Source organism: Pleurotus ostreatus, assembly GCF_014466165.1.
Source record: "Pleurotus ostreatus strain PC9 chromosome Unknown scaffold_8, whole genome shotgun sequence".
NCBI classification, from domain to species: Eukaryota; Fungi; Basidiomycota; class Agaricomycetes; order Agaricales; family Pleurotaceae; genus Pleurotus; species Pleurotus ostreatus.
Window position 1 is genome coordinate 2,183,278 of NW_023503163.1, and position 16,788 is coordinate 2,200,065.

General features: G+C 50.8%; 6 protein-coding genes across 6 annotated transcripts; 4 read left to right on the forward strand and 2 right to left on the reverse strand.

Annotated features, from left to right (window-relative positions):
* Positions 1-141: 141 nt before the first annotated feature.
* On the forward strand, positions 142-1,850 carry PC9H_011048 (uncharacterized protein; the record flags this gene model as incomplete). Its single annotated transcript, XM_036780533.1, has 2 exons — positions 142-400; positions 454-1,850. 2 exons carry the CDS (start codon positions 142-144, stop codon positions 1,848-1,850), a joined length of 1,656 nt encoding a protein of 551 aa, XP_036627916.1.
* Positions 1,851-2,284: 434 nt separating this feature from the next.
* On the reverse strand, positions 2,285-2,697 carry PC9H_011049 (uncharacterized protein; the record flags this gene model as incomplete). The annotated part of the gene is made up of 3 exons (XM_036780534.1): positions 2,285-2,478; positions 2,551-2,573; positions 2,645-2,697. 3 exons carry the CDS (start codon positions 2,695-2,697, stop codon positions 2,285-2,287), a joined length of 270 nt encoding a protein of 89 aa, XP_036627917.1.
* Positions 2,698-4,106: 1,409 nt separating this feature from the next.
* On the forward strand, positions 4,107-6,407 carry PC9H_011050 (uncharacterized protein; the record flags this gene model as incomplete). The annotated part of the gene is made up of 12 exons (XM_036780535.1): positions 4,107-4,277; positions 4,330-4,542; positions 4,596-4,790; positions 4,842-4,909; positions 4,962-5,021; positions 5,076-5,156; positions 5,209-5,441; positions 5,498-5,668; positions 5,722-5,760; positions 5,818-5,851; positions 5,905-6,030; positions 6,095-6,407. 12 exons carry the CDS (start codon positions 4,107-4,109, stop codon positions 6,405-6,407), a joined length of 1,704 nt encoding a protein of 567 aa, XP_036627918.1.
* A 260-nt stretch (positions 6,408-6,667) lies between these two features.
* CPA1_3 (Multifunctional pyrimidine synthesis protein CAD) lies at positions 6,668-7,404 on the forward strand (the record flags this gene model as incomplete). Its single annotated transcript, XM_036780536.1, has 4 exons — positions 6,668-6,682; positions 6,822-7,053; positions 7,110-7,244; positions 7,298-7,404. 4 exons carry the CDS (start codon positions 6,668-6,670, stop codon positions 7,402-7,404), a joined length of 489 nt encoding a protein of 162 aa, XP_036627919.1.
* A 169-nt stretch (positions 7,405-7,573) lies between these two features.
* Positions 7,574-11,281, reverse strand: PC9H_011052 (uncharacterized protein; the record flags this gene model as incomplete). Its single annotated transcript, XM_036780537.1, has 4 exons — positions 7,574-7,630; positions 7,682-8,130; positions 8,183-10,692; positions 10,749-11,281. The coding sequence occupies 4 exons, from the start codon at positions 11,279-11,281 to the stop codon at positions 7,574-7,576; spliced, it is 3,549 nt and encodes a 1,182-aa protein (XP_036627920.1).
* Positions 11,282-13,766: 2,485 nt separating this feature from the next.
* On the forward strand, positions 13,767-16,614 carry PC9H_011053 (uncharacterized protein; the record flags this gene model as incomplete). The annotated part of the gene is made up of 10 exons (XM_036780538.1): positions 13,767-13,953; positions 14,010-14,038; positions 14,091-14,155; positions 14,210-14,246; positions 14,304-14,327; positions 14,380-15,151; positions 15,208-15,401; positions 15,454-15,588; positions 15,641-15,759; positions 15,816-16,614. The coding sequence occupies 10 exons, from the start codon at positions 13,767-13,769 to the stop codon at positions 16,612-16,614; spliced, it is 2,361 nt and encodes a 786-aa protein (XP_036627921.1).
* Between the last annotated feature and the right edge of the window lie 174 nt (positions 16,615-16,788).

Genomic DNA, 16,788 nt, shown 5'->3' on the forward strand with positions numbered 1-16,788 from the left:
GACAGTACACAGCTGACACTGTAATGTAAATAAGTTTAACACAATGCAACGTTGTCAATTTTTAGGTAATAGAAAGGCTGAGCGCCGATTGATGCAGTGGCTGTGAGGATCTGTCCAAATTAAGCGCGCGACCCTCTACTCATGGGCCTGCTACCCACTGCACGGAGGCGGGCACGCGTCAGTGACCCCGTCCCGGTCGCGTCGACGTCTCGAGGAAGTATCACGTCAGGTCCTCGAGTATCCACGTCAACGACAGGAAAGAGACGACTCTGCCCGGCCAGATCGACGGATAAGGAAGATGCTACAAGAGCGAGTGGCCAGGGAGTGGCGACGCGTAAACGACGACGCGTATCGTCGCCACGCCCCGATGTTTTATTCCGTCCGAAAAAGAGGCAAAGGGGTGCGTGGAGACCTTTTCGCCTGATACTCTCAACCCCATAGTTATTTCTCTAGCACGTGTAACCACTGATCCAAATGTAATCGAAATCCCTTCCTCTCCCAGCCCGCCCCCAAGACCAATCAGATCGAAAGGTCAGACGGGGACAAGGGAGGTGATTTCCCTTGTCAGTGACTCGGAGGACGACTCGGACCCCGTCTCACATTCCTCGAAGCCTGCCAGCCTGCCGGTTTCGGCCAACGACGTTCGTGCGCCCATAGAAACTCCTTTGCGCGGCTTGAACGAGATTGGTGGTCCGTTCACCAATGAAGATGAGCATCTCGTCGCAGAGCAGCTCGCTCCTTCAATACCTTCTACCCCGGATTCTATACCGCTCCACTCCCAGGTCGCCCATGCCACCCCCTCCGCCATCGAGGAGTGTCTTCGGGATGGCCGTAAGACAATCAAATCCGTTCTTCACCTCCTCCCCCATCATCTACGGAGCTCTCTGCAGCCGTTACCCAGTTTAGTTTCGAGACTCACGACTCCAACGCCTGCGGTAAACGCGTCCGACAGTTCACCACAAGATTCACCCCGCGAACCGCCCCATCCTCGTCCTTGTCCTCGACCCCTCAAACGACCCTCGGTCCCGCCCGATACGCTAGGCCTTTCTGACCTGCCAAAAGAACTACCAGTGCCTCTGGTGACAGGAGACCCCAATCCTATTTCTCTAAAGACCTCTATCAAGTCTCCTGGCGCCGACGATATTGAATCTCCCTCGTCCCCTGCTCGTAAACGACGCCGGTTGAACAAGCTCACGTCAAGTCCAATTTCTCCTTCGGTACGCTGGATCCGTCCCACCGCCGTCGAGAATATGGGTTGCCACCACTCACTGTGGTCCCCTCGGCTCGTTAGAGAGGAGGAGGCAGCGGTGGTATCAGATAGCCAACGGGAAGTCAAGGGAGGTAGGAAGGTGGTGCAGAATGGATATGAATCAGAAGAACCCATGGAGGCGGAAGAGGAAGAGGTGGACGAGCTAATTAGCAGTGATGTTGAAGGGAAGGGAAACAACGCTGACGACGCACCACAGTTCTCTCCTCTGCTACCTGATGCCCGCCCAAATGAAACCACTTTACCTTCTAGGCCATCCTCGCCGACCAAACCTCGCCCTAAATCATCCTTCTCACCCAGCTTGTTCAGTAGGGTGCTAAACCTTCAACGGTCAAATACGTCGTCAACACCCCCTTCGTTGCCGTTCCTCTCACCGTCTCGGTCCTCAGCAAGTTTGTCCTCAGCAACTCCAAGATCTCCTCCTTTTGACAACCTTCCTTCTCTTGTCGGCGCAGTCAGTATCACCGCGTCACCAATCCCCAAGGCGAGCAGCATGCAATTCTCATGGGCGATGGATACGGACCCGCTGGATGATATTGAAGATGAAGATTTTGGAAATATGGTGCTTGCCTACCCTTCCTAACGGTAGTATACTATACATTTCTCTTCTATTTGCCATCCGTGCTCGTTGGACGTCCCATCTCTTTATGCCTTCGTTGTCGTTTAACTTCTCGGAAATGCCGTCTCCAACCACGCATGATCACAACGTGCACTGTATCATCATTTGCAATTCAACAACATTGTTCATTATGTACCATAGGCATGTACACCACTCTCAACTCCCATCCTTGCGAGCATTACATAGATGCATTGTAATTTGTACTACGTAGACCGACCGAATTAATCAGCATGTCACTGGCCGTCTGTTGCTGTACAGATTAAGCTACCTCGCCCCACTCGTCTCTTTGTTTAAAGATTATATAGAAAACACGGAATTATGGTATATAAATACATATGATATGATAGACATATTATTCATGAGATCAGGAGTCTGAATCAGTGTTGACGAGAAATAGCTTAACCCATAGCGCTTCCTCCAATCTTGAGGCATCCTCGTAGTTTGTCTTTGATCGTCTCCTTAATGGCCTTCGCGGTGTAGGCGATTTTGCCGCAGACGCTCATGTCGTCTGGGGGTGGTGGGCCTTTGATGAGGCTGTTTTCGACTGGGGCGCCGGCAACGCTGAGCGCGAGGGCTGCGATGACAACAAGGGCTGGGAAGCGCATGGTTCTATGTATAAGTATTAGTATATGACTTCGTCGCTGTGCGTTTGAGCTAGACCAACCGAATGTGGTGAACGAGTAAGACCTTCTACACGAACAAAAAAAGAAGTTCGAATCAGCCATCTCCGTGAAGTAGCGAGGTGTAACAGTACTCACCAGGTAAGAAAGGTATTTGGAGGATGAGGAAGATAAGCCGCGCCGTCGTTCATTTTATATGCTGCAAATACACTGGCATGACTTCGTTAGACCCCCCATGATAGCGTCTGTCGCAGCGCTAGCAACTGGGGCCATCTGTTGATTCCGTTCTTCTGACCATGCACTAGGAGCGTACTAGGGAGCTGATTTCGCCAACTGTCGAACTAGCTCCAGGACCACTGACTTTAAGTTAGTTCACTCTTGTGGCTTGGGCTTGTGACAAACCAAAAGTCAGAGCCGCCCGCGTGACAGTGGACCTGCGCACGAACTTGATTTTTTATCTTTGCAAAGGTGGCTCCCAATTCCGTGGTGTGGTACGTTGGGCCTCGTGACAGTCGCGAAGAGCTCGCTGATCTATGAAGTCTAGACTCATTCAACGCAGAATGTCTGGTAGCGACTTTGATCTATATGTTGTGTTTGACGCGACTTGTGTGAACTGGCCTTTGATAGTATGTCAATTCTGCCCTCTGGCCCACGACTGACGTTGTCCATAAAGCCTGGGCTGCGGGCACTCGGCGAATCAGATGGTTCATCCACTCGTTGACCCGGCGACGACGTTTAAATCCCAAATTCCGAGTGCGTTTGAATGATGATAACAGTCGCGAGGGAACTGGTGGCGTTTACACCAGTGAGCGTCCAATATGTTTCAACTTTGATCCTCGTTCTGTCGAATAGTGCCTCGGCGCGCAGTGTGGCGAAATGTCGCAAAGCGAGTCCAGAATATATATTTCCATTGAATAGTGATGTCGCCCTATTTTTAACAGTGCGCTCTCTCATCTACACGTGGAGGGTGGCTGGCGTTCTGATGTCTGTAAACGAGGATTTTCGTCGATTACGGTACATTGGGTGAGTCGAGATGAGCGTCGAGGAAGAAAGAACATCGAAACAGTTCGAGTTTTGACGATCCAGGCAACTCGAACAAGCGCAATTCCGCAGGTCGCCCACACGAATCTTCTGCGTATAAATATATCTGCGCAGAACACGGAAGCTCTTCCATCTTGAGAACCGGGTAGTGAAACTCGCGTAACGGCAGCGAAGGCGCCCACCTGCACCCACCTCCAACACCGACTCCCGTGATCTCACTGTAAGTAGCCTCGCAGTCCAGAGTAACCCCGCAATTTACGAATTCCCCTCCTCCCGTAGGTATTGCTAGTGGCACGGTTGGGATTAGGCTTCTAGTCGACGTGAGAGGACGCTGATCCACCAACTCCGCCGATGGGTAAGCTCATTACCGCCAGAAGTGTATGACCTTCCACTCCGTTTGCCATCGCCGGAAGTTGAGATGTGGTAGTAAGGGATTTAGGTGACACCGTGTCCTGTCTTGCCACCCTACCACCGATCCTAGATGCCGAAGCCAAATATATAAGTGCTTACATGCGGCATACCCATCGTTTCCAATTCTTCAGTCGCACCGCCCTTCAACATGGCGCTGTCGGCTACCGAGTTAACTGCCATCGCAATCACATTCAGCTTCCTGGCTGTAGTCCATTACAGGAGGAGGAACTCGTCTCCGTACAAACTTCCTCCTGGCCCCAAGGGCATACCTTTCTTCGGCAACCTCTTCCAGGTTGACGCCCTCCGCCCTTACCCCAAGGTACGTCCCCGCCGATAAATTATTAAGTATAACCATTCACAGTTGGCTCCAGTTCCGAGAATGGGCGAAGGAGTATGGTGAAATCTTCCACCTTCGCCTTGGCCCGTGGCAAGACGTCGTCGTCCTCAACACTGCTGAGGCCGCCGATGAACTCTTCCTCAACCGAAGCAAAGACTTCTCAAGCCGATCACCCCCGCACGTCGCACACGATATAATGAGCGCTGGTCAAAGACTCGTATTCTTACCCTACGAGAAGGAGTGGAAGGTGTGTTCACTCGATTAGAATGGTGCATCATGGGCTACCCTGCGTCTTCCTAGACCGCGAGACGATCTCTTCAAAGCGCTATTGGTCCCGGTCCATCTAAGCGCCTGAGGCCTGCCCAGGAACTCGAATCAAGAGTCTTGCTCTACGACCTCGTCAGTCATGGGGATCAAAGCATTGTCGAGGAACTCAAGGAAGGGCCCAATGGTGAAGTCCCAGAAAGGCATTGGTTCTCCTTGATTCGACGATACGTAAGTCCGACTCCTTTGTCTTTCTTCGGCAGCCATTAAGGACCCTTGCAGACCACCAGCATCGTTATGTCCGTCATGTATGGCAAGCGAGTACACAAGCTCACGAACAACACGTATTTGTATGTGTGTTACTTTTATCTATCTCTTCTCAGCACTTATCTGCTCTCAAAGGAATATGATATACGAGGTTCTGGCCAACTTCACTCATGTCGCTCAGCCTGGAAATTACATGTAATTCAAGTTCTTCTTGCTGCGGCCTATTGTTCGCCTGACGTTCGCTTCTAGCGCCGATGCCTTCCCTGTCTTCAGAACGCTGCCAGATATCCTTGCGCCGTGGCGTGTAGCCGCCCGGAAGATGCACGAATGGTGCTCATCCTTTCATATCTGCTTCATTTGAGAAGATGCTGATATTCGCTAGGGAAATGAAACTGTGGGGTGGCCTCCTGAAGGACATTCAAGGCGATATGAGCAAAGGAATCGCAAGCGATTGCTACGTTGGGAACTACTTGAAGCAGCGTGCGGAAGCTGGGCAGGAACAAGCGCCTGGCTGCGGTCTGACTGACGACGGGTGGCTGAAGGATACGCTTTTGGCTTACACTGCTGGGACTGTCCTTGAGGCCGGTTCAGATACCACTGCTAGCACCATGCAATGTACGTTTCTGATTTTCCCATTCATCAGAGCACGTCATCTTATATCCCCCGAATAGCTTTCATTCTCATGATGCTTGCACACCCGGAAGTATTGCAGAAGGTTCGGGCAGAAGTAGACCGAGTAGTCGGCTCAGATCGCATGCCTACCTTTGAAGATGAACCAAACCTCCCGTATCTCGTTGCATGTATCAAGGAGACTCTCCGTCGCCGACCCCCTTCGATCATGGGTAAGATACCACTCATTGTACATATCATTCTATATCTGAGCAATCCACCCTAGGTATACCTCACAGCGCTCACGAAGATGAGGTGTACAAAGGTGGATAACCCCATTTTAGCACACCCCCTCCGCTAACCATTGACAATCTATCGCTAGGATACCTGATACCTAAAGGTTCAACAGTGATAGGGTGAGACCATATCATTTAGCGACATACCCTGCGAACTTACCCTGGTCTGACAGCAACATCTGGGCAATCCACATGGACCCTGTCCGATTCCCTAACCCATTCGCATATCAACCAGAGCGGTGGTACACCGAGGGTAAACCCACCAGATGGGGCAGTGGACCCGATTCAGACAGGGACCAGTGAGTTACTCGCAAGGTTCTCCCGACTTGCTCCAATTTAAATGACATCCGCATCATCCAATAGCTACGTATTCGGATGGGGTAGGCGCTTCTGCCAGGGAAGCCACATTGCTGAAGCTTCGCTCTTCATCGTCCTATCACGCCTGATCTGGGGTGTTCAATTCGAAGCCCCCAGAGATCCGAAGACTGGATCACCAGTTATTCCAGACATTAACGACGAAGCTGCAACATTTTCGGATGGCATCGTTGCTGTACCGTACATCTACAAAGTTGGCTTCAAGTCCAGGTCGGAGAAGCACGCGAGTATCATCAAGAGATCCTTTGAGGATGCTCAGGCGGAGTGGCAGGTCCTTGGTCTGAAGACAGATGAACGTTAGAAAGGATTCTGCAATACTTTTGGATTGTATTCTCCAACGTAGTGCTCATCGTTTGCCTTACCTTTGTTACAAAACTTATCGCCAATGAACTAATAGCATGGTCATCTCTAAATTTGTGGAAAACACCAACTTACTACTTGCGTCTAAGCGAAGGGAAATCGGAACTCGAAATTTTATCTCCGATTCGGTTACGACCGCCCTCCCCTATTTTAATACCTGCGCGCGCTGTGAAAGCTGTAGCATCGATCTCATCTACAACCATGGCCAACGTCTACGTGAGTTCATCTCTTTCAATATTTGACTCAAAGTTTTTGCGGCATACTCTGGTCTACCTTGATCATGAGGATCTGCCCACGATCGCGCCGCCGATAATTTCCACCAGGGATCGCGGCTCACAACATTAACTGCCTCTAGTTCGATATCACAATTAACAACCAGGCTGCGGGACGTATTGTCTTCAAGCTATTCGACGACGTCGTTCCCAAAACTGCCAGAAACTTCCGAGAGCTCGCCACTGGCCAGAATGGCTTTGGATACGCTGGCTCTGGATTCCACCGTGTGATCCCTTCATTCATGCTTCAAGGTGGTGACTTCACCAAGCACAACGGCACTGGCGGAAAGTCCATCTACGGAGAGAAATTCGCAGGTTCTTAATGAATTAATATATACAACGCGATCGTGACTAATCGATTAATATCGTAGACGAGAACTTCCAGCTTAAGCACACCAAGCCTGGTCTTCTTTCCATGGCCAACGCTGGCAAGAATACCAACGGCTCCCAATTCTTCATCACCACTGTCGTTACATCTTGGTTGGATGGTGCCCATGTTGTCTTCGGTATGATCATCAGTTCATCGCAGATCGTACCAGTGAGACTGACCGACCCCAAGGCGAAGTCGTTGAGGGCTTTGACATCGTCAAGAAGATCGAGGGCTACGGCAGTCAGTCTGGAAAGCCCAGTGCTACTATCAAAATCTCAGCTAGTGGCACAGTCTGATTGGAACCTTGTAACAATAAATTCCACCTGTAAATACACATCGAAGGACTTCGAGATTCCTCTATCTACGAATTTTCTCCAGCCTCGAAAATAAGCCTCGTGAACCCCCGCATGTGTTAAAAGAATGGCGTCAACACTCAACGGTCAACAATCGATGTCTAATCTATCATTACAATCTCTCTAGATATTCACAGCCTATAGCGATACAGCGGGAAACTTCCGAAATCTGAAGAAAACATTATTAATGATCATGTTTGGAAATAATTCAGTAACGCACGTTTTTAGGGTGGAAAGGTTCAAAGTGATTTCCAGGAATATCAATGACTTTGATGGGATCTTTCGAGAGCGTTCTCCAACCCTCGGTGGCGAGCTCGGTATTGTGGCGATCAGCCAGCCATATAGGCACGTCCGCCACGCCAGGTGGATTAAAACCTTCACTAGACCGGAGCAGCGCAATGGGAGGGCAGGGAGCATTGGAAGCTAGTGGATCGTATCGCCCAAGCATGCGGGAGTTCGTCTGGAATTGCCTCTTAACAAGCCTTGCCAACGTCGACTTCGATTTAGAGGTCTCAAGACCGACAACCGAATCGATCAATGAGTCGGACAACGGAACATGCGCAATCGGCCCAGGAGAATCGATGAGCAGGATCCCTAGCACTTTCGACGGGCATCTAGCGTTTATCTGCCGGGCAATCTCGTACGCCAAAACTCCACCAAAGGACCAACCTTGGTTACGTAGGTGAGCGTCAAAAAGTGATCATACAAAAGAGACTCTCACCCCCTATCAGGATAGGAGCGTCCCCTGTGCTCGTGTTCAGTATATGTTTGGCATACGCCTGCGCCATTGGTACAACACCATCCCAGTGTTTGTTTTCAAAAAAGAGAGGGTTAAACATGCCCCAAAGTCCGCGATCTATGTTTCCAATACGACTGTAATGCGTCACAATTCCGCTACCATCGTGAACGAGGAACAAGGGTGGGCGCCTATTCCTGGAGGTTTGTAGCGCAGCTGGAATGGCCTCCATTCGCAGAAGTTTCTTCATCCGGGCTGCTTCAGACGGTTGCATGGAGATCTGCTCTGGGACGAAATCATCTTCTACGTGGTGAACGACCTTTGGTACTTTGTTTACTCTTTGAGCGTTGAGAAGTGGGATATGGTCGTCGGCAGCCGGTGGCACATCCTTCCCTCTAGCTTGATATGATGCCTTCCCGTAGGCTGCCTTTGATTTCTCCACGGGTTGGTCATGATCTCCTGAATCCAGGTCGAAGGGGATTGGTTCGCCCAATTTGCCACCGGGGACTGGGTCGTCCGATGCGTCGTCGGGGACAAGTGTGGGAGACGAGGAAACGCTAACTGATTTGCTGGGAGGGGACACCGGTTCGTCATTAATGATCGTTTCGCGGGAACGAGATGGCCGCTTAAGTGGCAATTTCAAAGATGTTGTCGCCAATACAGACAACCCTCTGCGAAGGACATCAACCCGGACACGACGGAGCTGAAGCCCCTTTAGATGCGCCACGAGCTGTCTGGATCCAGATCCTGTGTCGGCTATGGCATATACGTCAGCGACCATCAGTCTACCGTCTTCCAAAGATGCAGCGCTGCAATATAATGTATGCTGGGCGGTGGCGTTGATCTGGCTCGGGATGGTACGCAAGGAGCCCAACTCGCTGCAGAGAAAAGCATCCTGGCTTCCACTGCTAAGGTCGGCTGTGAGGTTCGCCACCTGGACCAGGGCTTCGACGAATGCCGGTTGGATGAAATAGCCTTCGCCTGCGCGAACCAGGGACGCGGGAAGCTTAAATTGAGCAACAGCTTCCATCCCTCGAGGCGAAAGGGTAAAGGATTCCAAGGTACGGTATCGCTCTCCGTACGTGATGATGCGGCGGAATAGGACGTCGAACACGGTGCGCGACGAAAAGAATTGAAGTTCGTTGTTGGCGGACATGTCACACAGGGTGTCGACGTGTCGCTCTATGCTAGCCAGTGCACGGTTGAACTTCGAAGCACGGAGATGGGTGGCTTGGAGGCGGTACTCCCCATTCATGTGTATATCCTCAGCCTGAAAGCTCCCTGACCTTGAATGGATACTAAAAATACCGAAGCCGTTGTTGAGCGTGATACTCGTGATGATCGTTTGCGATGCGTCTTCGTTGAAGATAAACGGCCTGCTAAAGTGCATTTGTCGAAGAAGGACATCAGAGTCTTGATAGCTGATTCCCAGATGCCGTTTAGACATAGATATTGCCGAAAGCACCAATTCGGAGAAGACAGAAACGGGGCATACGGCAGAAGAACCACACACGATGTGATCTTTGACGTAGTCGACGAGTCGAGTCGCAGGAGTTTCGAAAACGGCGACAAGGCCGTTATCACTAGATGGAAACTGCGCCCATGAATGGAGGAATGGGTGGGCTGCGATCAGCGCTGGCTCATCGTGTATGGCCGATAAACGCTCGGATGGTTCTTCGTCTTGGAACCGAACAGAATGTTTCGCTTTTGGCAAAGAGTTGGAGGGCACCTTCGAACAGGAGGAGGAGGCAAGTTGGCTGAATACGTCCCTCCAGCGGATGTTGACGTTTGCCACGTAAAGGTCGGATAGCGTTGCCGCAAGTAGAGACCATGCTGTTTGTTGCCGTCGTAAAGACTCCAAAGATGCATCCTCAGAAACACTGGGACTGGACTCGAGCATAGGGAAGGATGTCGCATGCGGGCTGATATCCACCCAAGCGTCCATGTGTAGACTTGCGTGCATACATAGACTTTGGAGCGTTCCTTTATCAAAGGGCATGGGGTGCGCGGAGTGCCTTGCAAAGTACACCCCGTCGAACGTCGACCTATCTCCAGGCATGATCACCTCCCCGAATTGATTTGACAAAACAGGAATAATCGGTGCAAAAATTTCAATCCTACTCGTCGTGATATTGATATCATCGTCTAGTGACTTGAATGCCTTCGAGCTTGCAAAATCGTAAGGGATCGTGAGGAATTTAGATCGGCAGTGAACCTCAGCGTCGAGATAGTCTTTGAGCGCCTTGAGTTGCCACAGCGGCCCTGAGATGACGCAATCGAATGCACTGTTACAACAGGAGATAGACAGCAAATCGAAGTGCTCGGACGTATGGAGGGCTTCTCGTACTGCGGACGGAGCAAGCGAAACTACGAGCATTCCGTTCGAGTTAGCCACGCATTCTCTGATCAGCAGCTGTACTCGGCTGGCGACGATGGTCAACGCCCCTTCAAGTGTCAGCACACCGGCAACGACCAGGGCCGCATACTCCCCTAGACTGGATATACACACGGTTAGCCTTCTATTAATATGACAAACTGCCTTCACACTGACCCCTGTCCAGCGACCAGCGCTGGCTTCAATCCCCAAGATATCCAGAGTTTAGCGAGAGCAAATTCAACGGCAAAGACACCCGTCTGATACGCCTGGAACTCCTCCAAAGGCGACAATCCACTTCCTTCCGCGCCTGCAGTGACGACGGGGAGCACCCCTGGAAGCCCCATGTCGATCAAGATCGCATGACACTGATCAATGTGCTGTCGGAACAACGTCGAAGTTTGATAGAGTGAGCGCCCCATTCCCAGGTATTGACTTCCCTGGCCCGAAAACACGAAGGCCACGCGAGCTGCTTCTTGTGAAGCCTGTACCACCGTAGCTGAGCGAAGTTTCTCTACAAGCTCAGGCTTCGTGCTAGCTGAAATCGAAAGGCGGTGAGACTGGACGGGCCGGTGGGCAATGGTAGTGTAGACGACATCCGCAAGTCGGATGGATTCGCCTTGGGGAGACTGTAGCCAATGTACATATTGATCACGAAGATCAAGAAGTGCGGGCTCGGTCGGCGCAGAGAGGCCAAAGATGTATGGCATTTCCTCTGGACAAGGGTCGACGAGGAGGGTGAAATTAGCGGAGAATAAATGAAGAACCCAGCGAGAGGACCTTGTATATGTACTGTCGAGTATTGATAAGATATTCGGCGAGCGTCCTATGAATCTGCCCCTTGGGGACGTCGCTCCATGAGGAATACGCGGGTTCGGACAATACTGTGCGAGATGATCGATGAGGCCCAGTAGAAAGTCCGTCGCTCACCGGCAGCTCTTGCACTCGAACCACTGTTACCATCTCGTGGTTTCCCACGGTTCAACCTAAGTTGTCGCTTGAAAAGGAAACTGTCGACGGACTTTTCACTGCTGACGGCGCTCCGACTGTGACAATCAATATTCGATAGTCGACAAAACAGTCGAATCTGGGAGGTGCGGTTACCCGGGCCCGGGTAGTGTCTGTATTGCTGGTTTCTGATGGCAGTTTCCGACCGTCCGTATTCTTCTGCTCTTACGTTTGCTGGCCAGTTAAACGCAATATGCTGTCATCTCGCGCGCGGCCCTCAGCGGCTTATTTACAAGTGACCGCTCAACACATATTCACAATTAACGGTATCTTCTGCTTTCGGCGGGGAACCGATATCGTCCACGATTGCGTCTTCGTCGCTCCTTGAATTCGACGGTGGTTGAATTTAGCGTGAGTGAACCGTGACTTTAACACTTGCCTGTCAATCAACGTGGGGACCATTGGAACGTTCGTGCTTCTTGATGCTCCAAAAAGAGCCGTATTCAAGGGATTTGCGGGGATGTATATCCTGTAGATCATTGGTCTTCGTGAAAATGCTTTGTCACGGGTCCGGTAAGTTCATTTCGACGTTGTACTCACAACAGATTGCTTGAGACAAACACAGGCCGCATAGTAAGCTTCTGGCGATATAAGATTCGGGGTAAGATTCAGAAATCCATTCCCGTGCGATCTCTAAGGGGATTTTACATGAGTGGCTAGTTCGAGAAGAATTGTGACTTCGCTGAACTGATCTACTACTGGTCAGGTTTAAGGTTACAAGTCACTCCAGTTGTATGTTTGGTTTTCAACAAGCGCCGTAATATCACGTGACTGATCCAGGGTTAGTACAGTCGACAGCTCAAACTCAGAGGGTTCTGGGCGGCGGCTAGGCTGTCTTTAACTCTGCCTCTAACCATGATATATTCCAGGCTCCTCAGCCTGAGATCTGTTCGTCGATTCCTATTATTCTTTAGTATCGCGCATCGACGCTGCAAATTGATGTTGATGTACAGCTGCGAGGCCGCTGCTACAGGCACTGCAACTGATTGCCATGTACCACTTCCAATTCGTACCGGATTCAATATCTTCTCTGACAATTCATTTGATTTCAAGAGCCTTAAAGTGGGTTCGGGAGCAAAACTCTCGGGCTCCGTGGATTCGTCCCCCGAAGCCATCTGTCACCGAATATTCGGGTGATATTGTTGCATCGTCCCCTGCAGTTGGACAACGATCGTCCAACGAAAACGCACCTACGACTGATAGCCGCAGTCACCTTGGAAGTCATCCGACCCATGCGTACAGAACATTGCAACATGACTTACCGGCATCTTGCTCATCCATCACTCTTCTGCAGGCACATTGAAATTTGGCAGTCGAATACGCCGATCTCTGCCTGCTTGCTGGGAAATACTGGGCGGAACACTGGAAGACCTTTGATCGCATGGCTGGTTTTGACACACGCCCGTAGTGATTGCTGGGTATTGGAGACCGTGGCAGACTGGCAGATCAAAATGTGTGCGTTTCGGTACCAATCGGTACTACCCCGCACGCTATGATTGATTCTCAGTCGACTGCTGGGAGCCATCCTCGTTCCTATGCGCGTGACATTGCCAGCCATCAGGTGCGCGTGAACTCCAAGGTGGGACGAACAGAGGAACAGGATGCTGAATGCGTATTGCCGGCGCCATCGCGCGTCTACCATGTTAACGCTGTCACTTTGTGGCGTATGCTTCTTACCTCAGCGGCACTCTCCGATGCTGAACAACATCTAGCGGAGGTCGCTGGTCGTGGTCAGTCTGGAGGCGTATGGGAAGCCATCAACCACCTGACCATCTGAGCCCCTGGGCCCTGGCCGACCTAATGCCCACCTTGAGCTTCGCTCATCTGCCCAGAAGTGCAAGTGAAGTTTTGCATGACTGCCACTGTAAACGGGATGGCCTATACTGATGCTTTCTTGGCCAGGCTTAACCTTGATCCCCTATAGAATTGGCGTTGCCGTCCGTTAAGATATACAAGGGGATCCGTGAACGCCGGATTTCACTATATTTTTGGCTTTGCCGATCTCGAGCTCCTGCACCCATCTGCAGCTTCGCATCTTATAGGATCTAATTTGCCGGCGCGTACATGTAGACAATGGCGTTTGATGGATGTTCAGATCTTGGGTTTTGATGCGTATTACATGCGAGGCCAAGGCTATAAAGCCAATGGACGGGATAGCATTCTCGACCTTTCTCCCCGACCCCGCCAATGGCCGCCCCGCAGTTCGAAATGACCTCCCTGTCGAGAAACTCCATCGACTACAAGGCTAACGGCGAAGTATCTAGAATGCGATCTCACAAGGGTAACATGCCCTCTCTTCCTCAAACGAAATACTGTACTTTATGTCCCGCGAAGTTCACCAGAACGACGCACTTGAACCGCCATTTACGATCCCGTAAGTAAAGTTCCCTTTCGTTACTCTTCCTCCACGGAGTTAACCTTCATTACTAGACACCAACGAGCGCTCACACCGATGCGATGTCCGTCATTCTCCTAAGCATCCGCTTGATGTGGCTAACAGCTCGGTCATAGACATGCAATGCAGAGTTCACTAGGAGTGACCTCTTAACACGCCACAAAAGGACCTGCGGGGATCTGTAAGCCGGGCGTTGATGAGTATCAGTGTTCCACTTTCTAATATGGGACTTCAGTCAGAACACGAACCGCTCGAGGCGAAAATCATGCCAGGTAAGTTTGAACTGGTAATGTCTAGTCGCCGTTAATAACTTTGACATCACACCCCAGTCTTGCGCTGAATCCAAGATTAAGGTATATCGAATCTTGATAACTACCGCTCCGCGTATCTGACGCCCGGTTTTAGTGCGACCTTCAATATCCTTGCTCAAAATGTGCTTCAAGAGGCAGGGAATGTATATTTATCAACGATCCAGAAACTTCTCGTAATAAGAAGCTGGCAGCGGCCCAACGCGCTGCGATGCGAACAACCCCTCGGTCTACCGGGTCCGCCACCCCTATCGTATCACCCCTGTCGTCCATGCCCACAACTCCATCCAAGCTTTTCACAAATTTATCCTCCTCTGGCTATTTCTCCACATCCGTTTCCCCAACACGCCCTGGGGTCGATTCAGATTCTATCTTGGATCTCCCCCAGTTCGCCGCTTCGTCCAGCTCTTCTTCCGCGTCGTCAACATCGTCGCCGCGGTCGGACTTCTTCGATAATCAGCTTAGTTCATATGACCTTGGCTTAGACGCTCTCACCCTCGACTCCCACTTGAACAAGCTTTATTCTACCAACCTCTTTGAACCATTCCTGGAACAATCATTTACCTCGCCCTCGCCTGAACAAAGTTCTGGCCTTCTGAGCGGCGACTTCGGTTGGACTGAGGGACAAGACTTCTACGCCAACTACTCGAATTTAACCGCAGACGAGCTCGCGTATGTATCTTCGCTCGATGCCGGGACTCAACAATATCCTACCCAGTTCTCGGATACCATTCTACTGGCCACTCCCCCGGCACCCTTAGATAATATATCAAACATCAGTCTATCACACGCTCCTTGCACGAGTATTGAATCCTCCTCGGCTCCCTTCCCGACAACACGTCCGTCTCCCTCGGACCTGCAACAGTATCGTAAGTATCACTCATTGACTTCTCTTCGCACGAATGGCTCACACATGTTTGACCAGTCTACCTATTCTTCTCAGCATTTTCGACGCAAGTCCCCATACTGCATTCGTCGACGTGGAAAGTCGACGGTAAACCGCCTATCCTTATTCTCGCTATGCAGGCATGCGGCGCACTATTCGTGAAAACTCGGACCGCGTTGAACTTCATCAACGATGTACTGTCATCAACTCGAGACACATTGATACAGGAGTTTGTAAGTACCCATGGTTATAAATGACAAACGAGGTCTCACGGCGAAATCTCAGACCAAGAATCCTAGCGATTCCAATGAGCAAATGGATCTGATTATGGCGGTGGTGCTACTCCAGACGATTGGATTATTCCATCAACAAGCAGATCAGAGGGTCTCCTCCAATGTATATCACGGCATGCTCGTCATGGTAAGCAATTCTGGCAAATTCCGCGGCTGCTTGTTCTCACCATTCGTCATAGATGATCAGGAGATCAGGTCTATTGAACCGCGTTGCCTCCTGGACACCTGCAGACTTCAATGCTTCAACCTCATTGGACACTGCTTGGAGGGAATGGACAACGTATGAATCCATCAAGCGGTGAGATTATCCGTTTTCTCCGAGGACCAGCCAGATCGCTGACTCAAATTCTCTAGAGCCTTATTTTTATCTTATCTTCACGACTGCTGCCATTGCATGTATTTCTCTCTTACCCCATCCTTCCAGCCTACCGAATTCGATATTAGCCTTCCCTGTGACGACATCCTATGGCGGGCTGGCAGCGCCCAAGAATGGATGGATGCTCTACGCACTCCTTCCCCTTATGGACTCGGTAAAGGGAGGCTTACTGGAGTCGGAATGCAGAATGCGCTCGCTGCGCTCACGGATGGGCGCCCGATGGCAGCACCGTTGCCACTAAACCCGTTCGCACACTTCATCCTCATACATTCCATCTTACGAGATATATACGCCTATCGCGCCGAACAGCAGTCAAGGGGATCATCGGACTTAATGACCGGGGGGTCGGATGGTGGAGGAAAGCAGGTACTCTCTGATGCGATGAAAGAAAGCATAGAGAAAGCTCAAATCGGACTGCAAAACTGGCTGCACTCGTGGTTGACAAGCCCGGAGTCCATGCACCTGGAGAAGAATCAAGACGAGCCCCCCTTCGTTTGCAACGCGTTACCATTCTACTGGTTGGCACAGGTATCCCTGCTGTCCATGCAGGAGGGAGCGTCCCCTACCAAAGCCTTGAGCTCAAGAGCCGAGGGACGATATCGGCTGATGAAGCAGTGGCTTGACCACATTCGATCCTTCCTCCGCCGTGGGGACCAAATCCCTTCGCATCTCTGGGAGGAATTGATGAAAATTCGGCTACAGGTCTCACAAAGCGAGGGCAATAGTGCGGCGGCAGATGCCCAAGACGGATTGTTGGGATTCTTTCCTGGGCAGTAATCTTCTACACGAGGGTAAACTTGTATTGTATTCTAGCTAGCATTATCGTAGATCATCCCATCTTAGACTGGACTGTTTGCATAGTTAACATACTAGGGCTTGTATTCTATATTAATTTATTTCGCATTGTTGATTGAAAAACAGTTTGTCGCTACTAGCCAATACCAGCGCACG